The 14898-nt window shown below is 38.0% G+C and overlaps 1 protein-coding gene and 1 pseudogene across 2 annotated transcripts; one reads left to right on the forward strand and one right to left on the reverse strand.

The window, feature by feature from the left end:
- Nucleotides 1-586: 586 nt before the first annotated feature.
- LOC131012158 (pleiotropic drug resistance protein 1-like) lies at nt 587-7363 on the forward strand (annotated as a pseudogene).
- Nucleotides 7364-7614: 251 nt separating this feature from the next.
- LOC131006464 (protein AE7-like) lies at nt 7615-12166 on the reverse strand. Of its 2 annotated transcripts, XM_057933620.1 has the most exons (7): nt 11563-12166; nt 10732-11280; nt 10224-10357; nt 9388-9492; nt 8698-8797; nt 8372-8417; nt 7615-8057 (listed from the first exon to the last, which is right to left on the reverse strand). In XM_057933620.1, the coding sequence occupies exons 3-7, from the start codon at nt 10346-10348 to the stop codon at nt 7957-7959; spliced, it is 477 nt and encodes a 158-aa protein (XP_057789603.1). In that variant the 5' UTR covers nt 10349-10357; nt 10732-11280; nt 11563-12166; the 3' UTR covers nt 7615-7956. The 2 variants fall into 2 exon arrangements, with proteins under 2 accessions (XP_057789603.1, XP_057789604.1); XM_057933621.1 differs by having other exon boundaries at nt 10732-12133.
- Nucleotides 12167-14898: the final 2732 nt, after the last annotated feature.

A 14898-nucleotide genomic window follows, 5' to 3' on the forward strand; every position in this document is an offset into this window, starting at 1 on the left:
TCTTTCTATTAATGAGATGATGCCCAACCCTCAGGGCACATTACCCATTTTATTCAAGTAAAGCTTAGTAATCCCGTCACATAGTCCATTTCTTTTTCTCTTGGGAAATTAAGGCTGTTACATAATTTAAACACAATTTCTCTCAACTGCACGCCACGTCCACTCACATACCACTTACAACTGTTTTAATCCACACTTTAATAAAATATTGTCAATATTGTACGGACATGCGATCCGCATGAAAGATATCCTTTAACTTTTGAGTAATGCTAAACAGTCATATTGTGGCCATCCACAATTTATCTAAATATAAAAAAAATTCAATTTATTTAACTTATTTTTTAAAATAAAAATAAGATTCGGTTATTTTATCATATTCTCTACATTGTAGTTATTTTTTTTGCAATTTTTTAATAACTTTTTTATTTTTATTAAAAATAAATTTAAAATAAAAAATGCAAAAAAATTTTAAAAAATAAGTACAATGTAGAGAATATAATAAAATAACTAAATCCTATTTTTATTAAAAAAAATAAATTAAATAAATCAAAATTTTCCTTATTATAGTAGTTTGTGGGTGGCCACAATGTGGCTGCATAGATTTATTGTTAACTTTTCTACTCCCTCCCCCTCAAAAAAAAAAAAACAAAAACAAAAAAAAAACTTATCCATTTTACCATTTTTGATCCATTCTCAAAAAATTATTCATTTAAGTCATCAATATTAGTATTGCTTATTGACAAAATTTGTTGTTAATGGATCCTCACTCAATCAACTAATCATTTGAATATTGTAATACAAGTGAATATCTTATTTTATCCACGATGAGATAACGACACTCTCAATCATTTTATTAAAATTGGTGTCGTTCTCAGATGAATAAGCTTTTATTAACACACACTCTTAATATGATTCATATCTTATTTTTTTCTAAAATTTCAATCAGAAATTGAATAATAGAATTAGAAATGAAAATTTGGATGGGCAAGTTAGTGGGCATGTGACATATAACGGACATGGAATGAAAGAATTTGTGGCTCAACGAAGTGCTGCATACATAAGCCAACATGATGTTCATTTAGGAGAAATGACTGTGAGAGAGACTTTGGCCTTTTCAGCTAGATGTCAAGGTGTAGGAAGCAATCTTGGTTAGTATTCATCTTCCAATCTCTGTCGTCTTTGAATCTTATATTTGGAATTTCAATTTTCATTGTGCGAATTCTACAGAAATGCTGGCTGAGTTGTCAAGAAGAGAAAAGGAGGCAAATATAAGACCTGATCCTGACGTCGACATTTATATGAAAATAAGTTTTGTTTACTATTTTGCACAAAAGAAAACCTCAAAGTTAGTAACACACGCTCTTAATATGATTTTGCAGCCTATTTGAAAGGTGATATTTGTTATGTAATATGACAAGTAATGATACTTGTTTAACCATGTAGGCAGCTTATTTGAAAGGTCAAGAAGTAAGTATTGTGACAGATTATATTCTCAAGGTAAAAAGATGTGTAGCTTTGGTGTTTAGAAGCAATGCAGAATGATAAAGAGATGATCCATGGATATAAACTTAACTATATTTCCCAGATACTAGGATTGGACATCTGTGCCGATACTGCTATAGGAGATGACACGACTACTGGGATATCGGGTGGCCAAAAAAGCGTGTTACATTAGATAATTAACTAGTTTTATCTTGGTTATATATGGAACTGCCATTCAAGTTTGTTTATGAAGATTTAGTGAAAAAAATACACAGGTGAGATGTTAGTTGGGCCAGCAAAAGCTTTTTTCATGGATGAGATAACAACTGGATTGGACAGTTCTACAGCTTACCAAGTGGTGAATTGTATTAGAGAATCGGCTCATATTCTGAAAGGGACAGTTGTTATGTCGCTCCTCCAGCCAGAGCCGGAGATGTATGAACTGTTTGACGACATTATGCTGATATCCGAAGGCCAGATTGTTTATCAAGGGCCTCGTGAGCATGTCATCGACTTGTTCAGATCAATGGGGTTCAGATGTCCTGAGAGGAAGGGGGTGGCTGACTTCTTGCAAGAAGTAGGCATTAAAATATAATATTAAGCTGACTTCTTACATGAAATGACCTGAACGATTCAGCAAACTCCCTGGCTGTAACAAACCTGTAAAGCTTGTCTTTATCTGCCCAATACTGCCATTGGTCGAAGAGAGACCAATGGCAGTATTGGGCAGATAAAGACAAGCTTTACAGGTTTGTTACAGCCAGGGAGTTTGCTGAATCGTTCAGGTCATTTCATGTAGGGCAGAGGCTAATGGCTGACCTTGCAATCCCATTCGACAAGACTAAAAGCCATCCGGCTGCTTTGACGACTAAGCACAATGGCGTGAGCAGAAAGGAAATCCTGAAAGCTTGTGCCTCGAGAGAACTCTTATTGATGAAGAGGAACAACTTTGTGTATATATTCAAGCTCTTTCAGGTCAGTGTTTGCATATGCTATTTTTTTTTTGTACTCAGTCATGTTTTGATGATCTCTTGAACGGGGCGTCAGCTTAGTTTCATGGCTGTTGTGACAATGACGCTCTTCTTTCGTACAAAAATTAGCCGGGACAACCTCATATATGGGAGGAAATTTTCTAGCGTGTTATTCTTTCTTCTCTCTAATATCATGTTTGGTGGACTGGCTGAGTTGGTGATGGGAATTCTGAGGCTGCCAGTTTTCTATAGGCAAAGGAATTCATTCTTTTATCCTGCGTGGGCATATGCTCTACCTCAGTGGATATTCTCTATTCCTGTTAATGTTGTTGACATAGCTGTGTTTACTCTTCTCACATACTATGAAATCGGATTTGATCAAAATTTTGGAAGGTAAAAGTACTATTATCTTTCTCTTGGCCATAACGGTTTAATACATGAGTACTAATATAGGACATTTTTGCCTCAGATTTATCAAGTATTACTTGCTGCTTTTGATTCTAATGCAAGTCGCCACTTCATTGTTTCGCTTGATTGGAGCGGTTGGTAGGGATATGATTGTTGCTTTTCTATATAGTTACTTCATATTACTTCTGGTTTTATCGCTGTGTGGCTTTGTCCTGCCTCGAGGTATTGAATGTGTTATAGACTCTTCCTCATTTATATTAACTCTCAAGCTGTTACTCTTTTCTTACTTTGGGACTTTCACAAATTCTTAATTTGCAGGGAACATCAAGAATTGGTGGATATGGGGCTACTATATTTCACCATTGATGTATGCAGAAAATGCAATCATGGTGAATGAATTCACAAGTCATAGTTGGAGACATGTAAGTTTAAATATCGATTGTTATTATATTGGTTGTATGTCAAAGCTGAATCGGGTTCTTATTGCATCTCAAAGGTCTCCCTAGGCACAAACGTATCGCTTGGAATTGACGTTTTGAAGTCTCAAGGTTTCTTCCCCGGCTCGTATTGGTATTGGATAGGAGTAGGGGCATTGATAGGGATGGCCATTCTATTCAACTCTTGTTACATTCTGGCTCTGACTTATCTTAATCGTGAGTGCTATAAACTTTTGTGCGTTTGTAGAATGATCCCACAAGCAATTATTAATATGGTGTCATGTTTTTGCAGCTATGGGAAGGCCTCAAGCCATAATACCTGAAGATGAGAATGATGTTTTAAGTGGTGAGTGATGGTTTAAAGAAGATTATTGTGAAGTTTGATCTTGACTACTAAATCTTTGACACTCTTTTCTTACATGTGAAATGAAATCTTGAAGTTTCTGTTGAGAGAAAAGACGAAAGAAAGAAGAGAGAAGTGGTCTTACCCTTTGAACCCGACTCCATAGCATTTGATGATGTGAAGTACTCAGTTCACATGCCACAAGTAACTGAAATCTCAATACCGGAGATGTTGAGAAAGTGCACAAATTTAGCTTTTACAGACATGAAACACACACTCGATACAATTTTCTTAAAGACGAAAGAAATAATCATTATTCAAATGACTCGCAGGAAATGAAACATCAAGGTGCAAGCGAAGATAGATTGGTGCTCCTGAAGGGTGTATGCGGCGTGTTTAGGCCGGGCGTCCTCACTGCTCTAATGGGGGTTAGCGGGGCTGGAAAAACCACGCTTATGGATGTTCTGGCTGGTCGGAAAACAGGTGGATATATCCAATGAAATATTATTGTCTCTGGCTATCCAAAGAAGCAGGAAACCTTTGCTCGGATTTCAGGATACTGTGAACAAAACGACATCCATTCCTCGTGTGTCACAGTGTATGAGTCTCTTCTTTTCCCGGCTTGGCTGCGTTTGCCCCCTCAAGTTAATTCTGCAACCAGAAAGGTATGTCAATTACATGACATTTTTATTTTCCACTTAAGTTGACATCCAACTTCTTTTTCTGCTTGTGTTTAAGCTGTTTGTGGAAAATGTGATGGAGCTCGTGGAACTGACTCCGATAAGAGATGGACTAGTCGGGTTACCTGGAGTGAGCGGACTGTCAACCGAGCAGCGCAAGAGGCTAACCATAGCGGTTGAGCTGGTGGCGAATCCTTCTATCATATTCATGGACGAGCCGACTTCAGGGCTGGACGCGAGAATAGCTGCCATTGTGATGAGAACAGTGAGGAACACTGTAGAAACTGGGAGGACTGTCGTCTGCACCATCCATCAACCTAGTATAGACATCTTTGAAGCTTTTGATGAGGCAAGATAATTGTCATTTCTGCATTTCTAATTATGGTTTGTTGGCTCATTCTTCCTTGTGCAACTATTTTTAATGAAGCGAGGGGGGCAGGAGATATATGTAGGGCCAGTGGGTCGACGTTCTTGCAATTTGATCCGCTACTTTGAGGTGAGCCAGCTTAATTTGTACATATTCTTACCATGAAATTCTTGTTAGTACTAAATTTAAATTGTAAGAAAGCAGGGAATACAAGTAGGGCTGGTAAACCGGTCGGTTCGGTTATAACCGAACCGATTTACCGGTTAACCGGAACCGATTAAGAGGAATTCCTCTAACCAAAAACCGAACCGGTTTTTCGACCGGTTAACCGATTAACCTGTCCGGTTAACCGGATCGGTTAATCGGTTAACCGGTCAAAACCGATTAATGCATTGGTTCAAAATATAACACATGCCAAGGATTCGACATGCTCATTTTGTGAGGCAATTCTAAGAGACAGTGGATTCAGGACTGGACTGTTTACCTCCCCACACTTAATTGACGTGAGAGAAAGATTTCGTCTAGATGGGTTAGCATTTTAAAATGCTTATACATCATTTATGTTTTCCTTAATAAGTAAAGGTTGCTTTAGATCCACATTCCAGCAACTGGGTTAAAAGGAGGGTAGTGAATAGTGATACAGAGAAAGGGTTTAAAATTTTCCATAAGCTCTCAACTGTTTTTGACTTATTGAAATTGAAATGAAGGAAAAGATGTCATATTTCTTGTGATACATGTATCTAGAAATCATTTCCGTAAAACATCAGTCAACTAGCAATATACATAACTCTCTCCAAAATCAATTTTCTTCAAAGTGTTAAGGAGAATAGAATGAATACACATACTTACATTAGAGACTATTGCCGGACGAGCTGCTGCCTGCTGCTATTGCCGGAGGAAAAAACCGGCGGAGGAGGCGAGCCTGGCTGAGGAGGCGAGAGGCAGCGGAGAAAGGGAGAGGCAGAGGTGTCGTCGTGTTTCACTGCTGCTGCTGCCTAATGGTGTCGCGCTGCACTGCTGCTGGTGCCTGCTGGCGGAGAAAGGAGGGAGGCGCCGGTGCCGGTGGGAGGCGGGGAGAGGAGGCCGAAACGGGGAGGGGTGGAGGCTGTGAAAGTAGAAACGGCTGGAAAGTGGAATGGATGGAATAGGACTACAGAAGGCTTACCCTAATCAATGTGGCCGAGTTCTTTAATAAATTAATTAAATTAAAAAAAAAACCGGTTAATCGGTTTAACCGGTTAACCGATCGGTTAAACCGATTAACCGATTAACAGTGAGAGTACTAACCGATAACCGAACCGAATCGGGAAAAACCGGTTTTCGGTTAACCGAAAACCGGTTTTTTCGATTCGGTTACGATTTTAACCGAAAAACCGGCACCGAATTACCACCCCTAAATACAAGGAACTAAGAAGATCAGGGATGACCATAATCCAGCAACTTGGATGTTGGAAGTGTCATCTTCAGCGCAAGAGCAGGTTTTGGGGATCGATTTTTCTGAGCTTTACAAAAACTCAGAACTGTATAGGTGCAATAAAGCTCTCGTGAATGAGCTAAGCACGCCCCGCTTTGGAACCATGGACCTGTATTTTCAGACTAAGTATTCTCAGCCTTTCTTGACTCAGTGCATAGCGTGCTTATGGAAGCAACACTGGTCGTACTGGCGGAACCCTATTTACTCTGCTGTGAGAATGGTGTACACCACCTTCCTAGCCCTCATGTTCGGCTCGCTCTTCTGGAACCTCGGCTCCAAACGGTAAGCAAGCAGAGAATAGACCTTTTATGGATGAGTTGTTGATGAGTTTTGTTTTAATGTAGTGAATTACCATGAATCATCAGGGACTCCTTCCAAGATGTTTTAAACGCTACGGGGTCCATGTATAGTTATATTTTCTTTCTAGGGGTTTAGATTGCTACTTCTGTGCAGCCTGTGGTGGTTGTAGAACGGACAGTCTTCTACCACGAGAGGGCTGCTGGCTTGTATTCCGCCTTACCATATGCGTTCAGACAGGTGATTTAGTCTTGATCTGTATACTTATTTGGAACACTATGTAAATGTGTGTTTTCAATTTTGTAGATGATCATGGAGATTCCATACTGTTTTGGGCAAGCTGCCATATATGGAGTGATTGTGTATGCAATGGTTGGTTTCGAGTGGACAGCAGCTAAGTTCTTGTGGTTCATATACTTCATGTTCTTCACCCTGCTATACTTTGTCATCTACGGCATGATGGTCGTCGCCATGACTCCTAACCATCACATCGCCAACATTGTATCCTACACCTTCTACGGGTTTTGGAACGTCTTCTCCGGCTTCATAGTTTCTAGACTAGTAAGTAGTAGCGCAACAGTCTAATAATGACGACTTGGTTAAAGACACGAATGAAATATGTTGGTTTTGTTTTGTTTAACGATAGCTGACGCCGGTTTGGTGGAGATGGTACCACTGGGCGAACCCCGTAGCTTGGACCCTGTATGGTCTAGTTACGTCTCAGTTCGGAGATGTGACGGATCGGTTCGCCACGGGACAGTCCGTTGGAGAATCGATGAGAAGTTACTTCGGATTCAGGCATGATTTCATCGGTGTTGCAGCAGTTGTTGTTGCTGCCTTTGGGCTTGTGTTTGCTATTACTTTTACTTTTGCTATCAAGACATTCAATTTCCAAAGGAGATAGTTACTTACTTGTGCCTCAACTATAGATGAATGGACATGGATAGGCCTTGCTAAATCCCATATTTTTATAATATGTACAGATCAGGCTTATATTATTTGTATTTGACGAATGTATAGAGATCGAATTTTTAAACATGTATAACATTGTTATTTGTAATACTATATGTTTGATTTGGTTGAGCACCAACCATTTGTTGCTCTCACTGATTATTTTATCATGAAAGAAATCGAGTAAATAGAAATGGAAGGCAATTCAATACGAAAACACCACAATATTTGAAACTATCAAGGCATAAAACGCCCGCCTCATGCAAATACTGTCAAAACTGAATCTAACCCCCTAACTACAAAAGGGCCTAATTCATGTTATAAAATCAATACATTTGACATGTACAGAAGGAAAAAAAAATGACAGTTTTGTACCTAATTCATGTTATAAAATCAATACATTTGACATGTACAGAAGAAAAAAAATGACAGAATCTCCCAGATACAAATGAAGTATTGCAAAAGTTACTATACTGAGAGGATTACAAGTTTATAACGTGGCCTGTCTCTTCATCCATATGAGGGTGCAAGGCATTTATCGACTCTTTATCCATATGAGGGTGCAAGGCATTCATCAACCATATCAACGAGGTTGGGATTTTCCAATGCTGCTGCCACGCGTTCTTTGTCATTCAGCTGTTTGTTTACTGCAGACGAGTAAATGATATTTAGATTAAAACAATTTTGAACAAATAACAAGGTCTAATTACAGTTCACAGTAAACTAGTTTTGAATGTCAACAACTGAGTAAATGGCACAAAAGTAAGATTAGTCAAAGAAGGATATCAGAATTGCAGTTCGTGCTCCTTGGAGAGAAAAGTAATAGTACATCTAATCATTTTCACTTCTAAATTAGTTCTAGAAACAGCTTAGAACGATCAAATCAGAGTGTACCAACAGTATCAAGATGTGTGCGTGCGTGTGTGTGTGTGTGTGTGAGAGAGAGAGAGAGAGAGAGAACCTGCAGCTTCAGAGGCATGAGAACCAGGTGCTACTCTAATATCCACCTGGAAACATGAAAATTGAAACACTATAATTGCATGGATAGAATGGTCCGAAATCATGATGTTGATTAGCAAATCATAACTAAACATCAAAGTTCTAGAAGCTGAAATTACAATAAGTAGAACAAGAGCATCATTTAGTAAATGAAACTTTATCCCTTTATTTTCAAAACTACCAATATGAAATAACAGGCATACTCTGAATGGAAATTGCTCAAACTACTAATTTTCATCAGTTTAGATTCCAAAATAGGCTTCACCAGGTGATTTTTGGGATGCTCACCTTGTAACGTAGTGGCAAAGAGCGCATGAGTTTGACCCGCAAGCATAGGCCAATTACTGTCGCCATGCTGCAATGCTCTACAGTCGGAGTAAATGTGACCCTGAAGCAGATCATTTCTAGTAAGTTGACATAAACTAGACATAGTCAACTGAATGAATACACACACAGGGCGAACTGCTAGTTTTCGGATACAAGATATCCATTCTAGTCATTATGGTTGTATTTGCCCAAATGACACATCGGAGAGAATCAAGGTTGGACTTGTTGGAATTTTTCAGACTAGAAATTTGAACCATAGACTATAGACTCCTTACTTGGGATTCATGAACGATTCTGCAATTTGAATTTCAAATTGTGTTTTCCTAATGTCAACATGCAACTTGAAGCAGAACTAAACAATTGATTTTTCAATTAAAAATGATTTCTCAATTTCAATTATAAGACATATAAGTATATGTAAACCCCATAACATAAATACAGATATCTATTATTTAGATTCGTAAGGAGTTATCATAGAATTATCCTACTTCATTTTATGCATGAATAGAGGCAGTCAATCAAAGACAGATTGATCTGAAATCTGTTTCAAATCCAATATAATACCTATGGAACATAAGAAATGTATTGACTTTTTACAAATCCAATTTTCTTCTTACGAATCGATCCAACCACAACTTTTTATTTTTATACCTTACGTAGCTACGCTTGTCATCGACCTCAATTGCATCTTCCGTTATGACTTTCAACTCTTCCAGCGAATAAGGGTGCTCTGGATCTTTTACATCTCTGATATGCTGTAATAACATTAAGGATACAAAAACCAAAAGGGTTCCCAAAAAACCCATTTATTGTTGTGTAAAACATAATAAGGATTTTCATAACTAAGACTACTCAATAGATACTTCTCACATATTTGAAAACATCCAAATACAGGAAAACCCTTTTAGTGATTTTCCCTCACTCCTTAGAGCATGTGTTTTTGCTTCATACATAGCTTGTTGGCAGATGACACTACCAAACCAAACATGAAACAGAAATACACATGGTAATGGAGTAAATTTAGCCTATGTCGGGAATCGATAAATGAAGGTTACGGCTCTCATCAACATACCCCCACCAAGGGATAGATTATCTGGCATAAGAAAGGAAAGAGATTATTGTAAATTTATACATGTGGTGTCAGTTCCCCATCTAATTTATAGTATTTTTTTGTTTTAAACATACCTAATAAGTATCAACCAACACATCATCTTCTCATGGGATACAGAGCTTTTCCCTTTCAACAAGAAAAACTTAATAAAGAAAAAAATAATTAAATCATTGTCTATCAAAGCAATAACCTTGTGGAGCTCTATGGAATGCAAATGGAGAGGATATTAAACAGGCAGCATACAGAAGTCTAAGCAAAGCTTTTGCCACCACCCATATGAATATGCAATGGAAAAGACCATGATGCCTGATGGTTGAAAAAACAACAGAAAGCATTTTACCATGAAAAACACTGATCTAACACATGCCAAAGGATATCAAAAATTTCAAGCTGGTCAATCGTCTCAATTGCATATTCATCCACATCACCTGGTGCACTTCGCGTTCGACGTTCCTTTTTTTCATACACAACAGGGTTTGCATTTATTAATCCGGAGACCATATTGCTAACCTGAATCACAGTTAAATTAGGTAAGGAATAAACAGTACAGAAATAACTTAATAGACCTAACATAACCCTTGAACAGGATACAAATTCTCCCAATAACAATCTGTTTTTAACTGCATCATTCAACCGAAAAATTAATCACCATGTTCGACCACACATGTTGATTCCTTACAACAGTTTAGGCTTAACTAAAGTCTCTAGTCATCATGAAAACAATATAAAGAAGCAAACTACGAAAATAATTCTAAAACAATCAAAACATTGAATAATTAGGGTTTACCATTTGATCGCCAATTACATCCTATACGCATTGATTTTTATTTATTTATTTAAAAAAAAACGAAGCAAAATATAGGAGTCCAGGACTCGATTATTACCGTACGGAAGATTGAACAGTGGCCGTTCGGTTTCTTGTGTAAAGAAACGAATATGCGAGGTTCGCGAACCTTTCAGTTATTCAAGGTTTCACCGAGGACAGGGGAGAGGGCGGTTGGTGGTGGGATGGATGAGGATACAGAGGTGGCGGCGGGGTGCCGGACTTATAGGCTGTGAAACGGCGAGGCCGCAAAAGGAGACGGAGGCCGCTGCGTGGTGGTGTTTCGTGAGAAAGGATGAATAAATTAGTCAATACAAATATCTTATTTAAGTATTTCTTTTCACTCCAGCCCACTTACAAATCCTCTAGAGTTTTGTACAACCATGTAATTCTTACAACCATTTAAGAATTTCCTTTTCAAGCAAGCAAGCTACAGTTCATGAGTAAAAATTTATATGAATGGGGCACTTCCACGTCGCCCTATAAAACCACCATAGTCTATCCGAGTTCTTCGCCCCTCGGTCAGTAAGAAAATCTCCTCACACTTAGTACAGAGAACTTCTTACACTTAAAATTCTTCCTCAACCACTCTCCAGAATCATCTGCATTTCTGTTCAGAAACAACAACTCCAAAACTTAATCAACAGTTCATCTGCAACCCATTCTTAGCTATACTTTCGAGAAACCAAAATCTATTTTCACAAGAGGTAAACCAACTCACATATACACTCAAAAATCAGTCATTCATTTTATAAAGAAGACCAACACCGATGACATGTTCATATACAGAATCAACACTAACTACACTAACTAGGACTGCACAATTCACAGAGGATACGCACACATATTATATATACACACAATTATATGTCACAGAAATCAGCATGCATACCTTGTTATTTTCTGAAAAATGAGTTCCATAAAATGTTCTTCCTTCTACATTTAGAATTAGCACAAATTGGATTAAAGAAAAGAAAAGGAAGGTGTATCTATGCACTGTGTGTGTGTGTGGGCGTGAGTTCTGAGATGTTGTTGCTGTTGTGAGTCAGGACGGATTGGAGTCGAGGTAGAAAGGAGGGAGGACCGGAGGTGGTGGCGGGCTGGTAGCTCCTGTTGCCCGTCGATAGAGAGAGAGGAGAGGCGGCTGGACAGCGGAGCTGTTCGGCGGAGCGAGCAATGGCGGTCTCTGCCTTTGAGGTCGATCGGTGGTCCAGAGATGGGAGATCGACGACGGTGGTGGCCGATGGCTGCCGCTGTTCGTCTGTCAAGGAGAGGGGCGGAGGCGATCTCAGAGAGGATGAGGGAGGCGGTGATGGCGGTGGTCCGGCTGACCGTGGCTGTCGATCAGAAGAGCGAGAGGGGAAGGAGGCGGTGGTTCCGGCGGTAATCTCGCCGGAAATCGTAGGGGGGAGAAGCTAGGGTTTCTGATTTGGGGATTTTGGTGAGGGATGGTATGAGGGGGATGAACGAGAGAGTGAGAAAGATAGAGAGATTGATGAGTTGGGTTGGGCTCCAGTTATTGGGCCTCTAATTAAATAAAGTGGACTGCATTTTTATAACTTGGGTTATTGATTATATTTTTGGGCTGCGTTTTTGCACGAAGATGGCCTCTTATTAAATTACTAATTGGGCCATGAATTTACTTATTTATTAATTGATTTGTTTAAATTAATTAATTAGACTCTTAATTGAGTTTAATTAATTATTTAAATATGACTGCATATGCATATGTATTGGATGTAATTACTGAGATATGTGTTTTAAAGCATTAAAAGAATTTGCGTTATACATTTTACATAAAAGCAATTATGATTAAATTGAGTTTTAAAATAAAAGCTTGAGCAAGGGTATTATTGAAACCCTTAGCCAAGAAAAATGATTTTCAAGTTTTATGTTGAATTTTTGAAAATCCGGGTGTTGCGAATCTAGTTAGAAAATGATGACAAGTCATGAAGGTTAAACTTGATTTTAGGACTATGAGTTTAAGTTGAGAACTTATCTTGTAGGTCCTACAGAAGAGGATATTCAGGCTCTTGATCAGCTGAGTTAAATTGTTTGGATTGTCTCAAATCAGGTGAGGCTTTATTAACGAAATGTATGTTTGAGCTAATAAGCTCGTTTTTATGAAATGTTAAAGTTGATGGTTCATGATTAAAATATTTTTGCTCTTTATTGGTTATTGCTTATACTAGAACTTTGTTTGCTCCGCCAACGAGAACATTGTTAGCTCTGCTAACCAGAATTGTGTACGTACACCAGAACCTGTTGTCTCGAGAGATTCGGTGACAACCAATTGTAGATAGCACGCCCAATAGATGGTCAGGAAAATATGAGCTCAGATTATTTTAGTATGCATGGAATGAGTAGTTTTAAAAACATTATGTGTTGTACTGTTTAAAGCATGAATTATCTTTTTCAGTAAATGATTTTTAAAATATTTTTAAATGGCTCAACCCACTGAGTACACTAGTACTTAGCCCTGCAATTGTTTTCAAAACCTTTTCCAGATTGAGCAGCTGGTGGTGACGTGCGAGACTGAGGAAGGGTTATTGCTACGGATTTTGAAGAAATGCTATGTTTACTTCCACTGAAATAAATTCACTTAGTGAATATTATCTGATGCCTAACTATGTTAATACTTTTATTCATATTTTTAATATGAATTTCACTCTCCATCACTTTCCTAGCGATTGTTTTCCGCATCTATTATATGCTTAGGGGGTGTATTCGTTGTGGAATTTGATGGATTTCTATGGATTTTAAAAGTATGGGTGTATTCGTTCAAGACTTTTAAAAGTCTATAGAAATCTGGGTGTATTCGTTCAAGACTTTTAAAAGTCCATATAAATCTGGGTGTATTCGTTCAAGACTTTTAAAAGTCCATATAAATCTAGGTGTATTCGTTCAAGACTTTTTAAAATCCATACAAATCTAGGTGTATTCGTTATTCCATTGACTTAAAATCCGAAATGACTTTCATGGATTTCATCCAAAAAATACACACGACGAAATCCGGCCAAGAACCACGAGAATTGAAATCCATGAAGTTTTAAGCGAGCGCTGAGTTCCAGCGCCTGCGGCCAAGAAGCCAGCGAGCGCTGGAACTCAGCAATCGTTCAATCAAACTTCAATCAATCACTGTAGTTGGATCTCATATTCCTCTCTCACACGGTTCGGCTCTTTCTCCCTCCATCTCTAACTCCGGCGAAGTCCAACGTCGCCGACGCCGCTTGGGCCGACGAGCGCCGCTGGAGCTGCTGCTCGCCCAAAGTAGAGATCGCTGCCGACTACCGCTGCTGTTTCGCTGGAGTCGCGGCCTGGAGCTGCCTGAGATCGACGGCCTTTCAGAGAAAGGTGTATTCGTTACTGAAGAAAGGTTGCAGAGAGATAAAAAAAGGGGAAAAGCTTCAATCAATCACTGTACTTGGATCTCATATTCCTCTCTCACACGGTTCGCCCCTTCTCACCTTTTTTTTTTTCAGAATTCTCGCCTCTCTCTCTCACTTTCTACCGACACTCATATTCCTCTCTCACACGGTTCGGCTTTTTCTCCCTCCATCTCTGACTCCGGCGAAGTCCAACCACTACAAAAAAATGTATCGGACAATGACGGAATTACCGACGGAAAATAATCCGTTGGTAATCACCGACGGAACAACGGCGGAATTCCGATGTAAATGTTTTCAAAATTTTACCGACGGAATAGCGACGGAATTATTAGCGACGAAAAATAATCCGTCGTTAAATATTATTTATTTTTTTTAAATTTATTTTTTAATTATTTTTTCCCAATTTACCGACGGAATAGCGACGGAAAATAATCCATCGTTAAATATTATTTATTATTTTTAGTTTATTTTTAATTTTTTTTAAATTTACCGACAGAATAGCGACGGAATATATTCCGTCGCTAAATATATATATTTTTTAATTTTTATTTTTTTTTAAATTTTTTTTATTTTTAATTAATAATCCGTCGGTTATTCCGTCGGTAAATATTATTAATTTTTTTCTTATTTATATATTTTTTAAAAAATTATTTTTATTATTTTTTAATTAATATTCTAATTTATTCTTATTTTTAAATTATTGAGAATATTTTAAATTTATTGTTATTTTCAACAGTAATATATATATATTTTTAATTAATTATAATATTATTTTTTTTTAATTTAAAATTCGATCGTATATTTACCGTCATTCTTTCGTTGGCACCACAAGTCTTAGA

Source organism: Salvia miltiorrhiza, chromosome 1 (assembly GCF_028751815.1).
Source record: "Salvia miltiorrhiza cultivar Shanhuang (shh) chromosome 1, IMPLAD_Smil_shh, whole genome shotgun sequence".
NCBI lineage: Eukaryota > Viridiplantae > Streptophyta > Magnoliopsida > Lamiales > Lamiaceae > Salvia > Salvia miltiorrhiza.

What these genes read in the sequence shown, in the direction of transcription:
- LOC131006464 (XM_057933620.1), bottom strand. Translation starts at nt 10,348, where the DNA reads ATGGTCTCCGGATTAATAAATGCAAACCCTGTTGTGTATGAAAAAAAG. An exon ending in GACCAGCTTGAAATTTTTGA is followed by an intron (nt 9,493 to 10,223) that starts TATCCTTTGGCA and finishes AATGTTATTACA; the next exon opens with GCATATCAGAGATGTAAAAG. An exon ending in TCATGCCTCTGAAGCTGCAG is followed by an intron (nt 8,058 to 8,371) that starts GTTCTCTCTCTC and finishes ACTCGTCTGCAG; the next exon opens with TAAACAAACAGCTGAATGAC.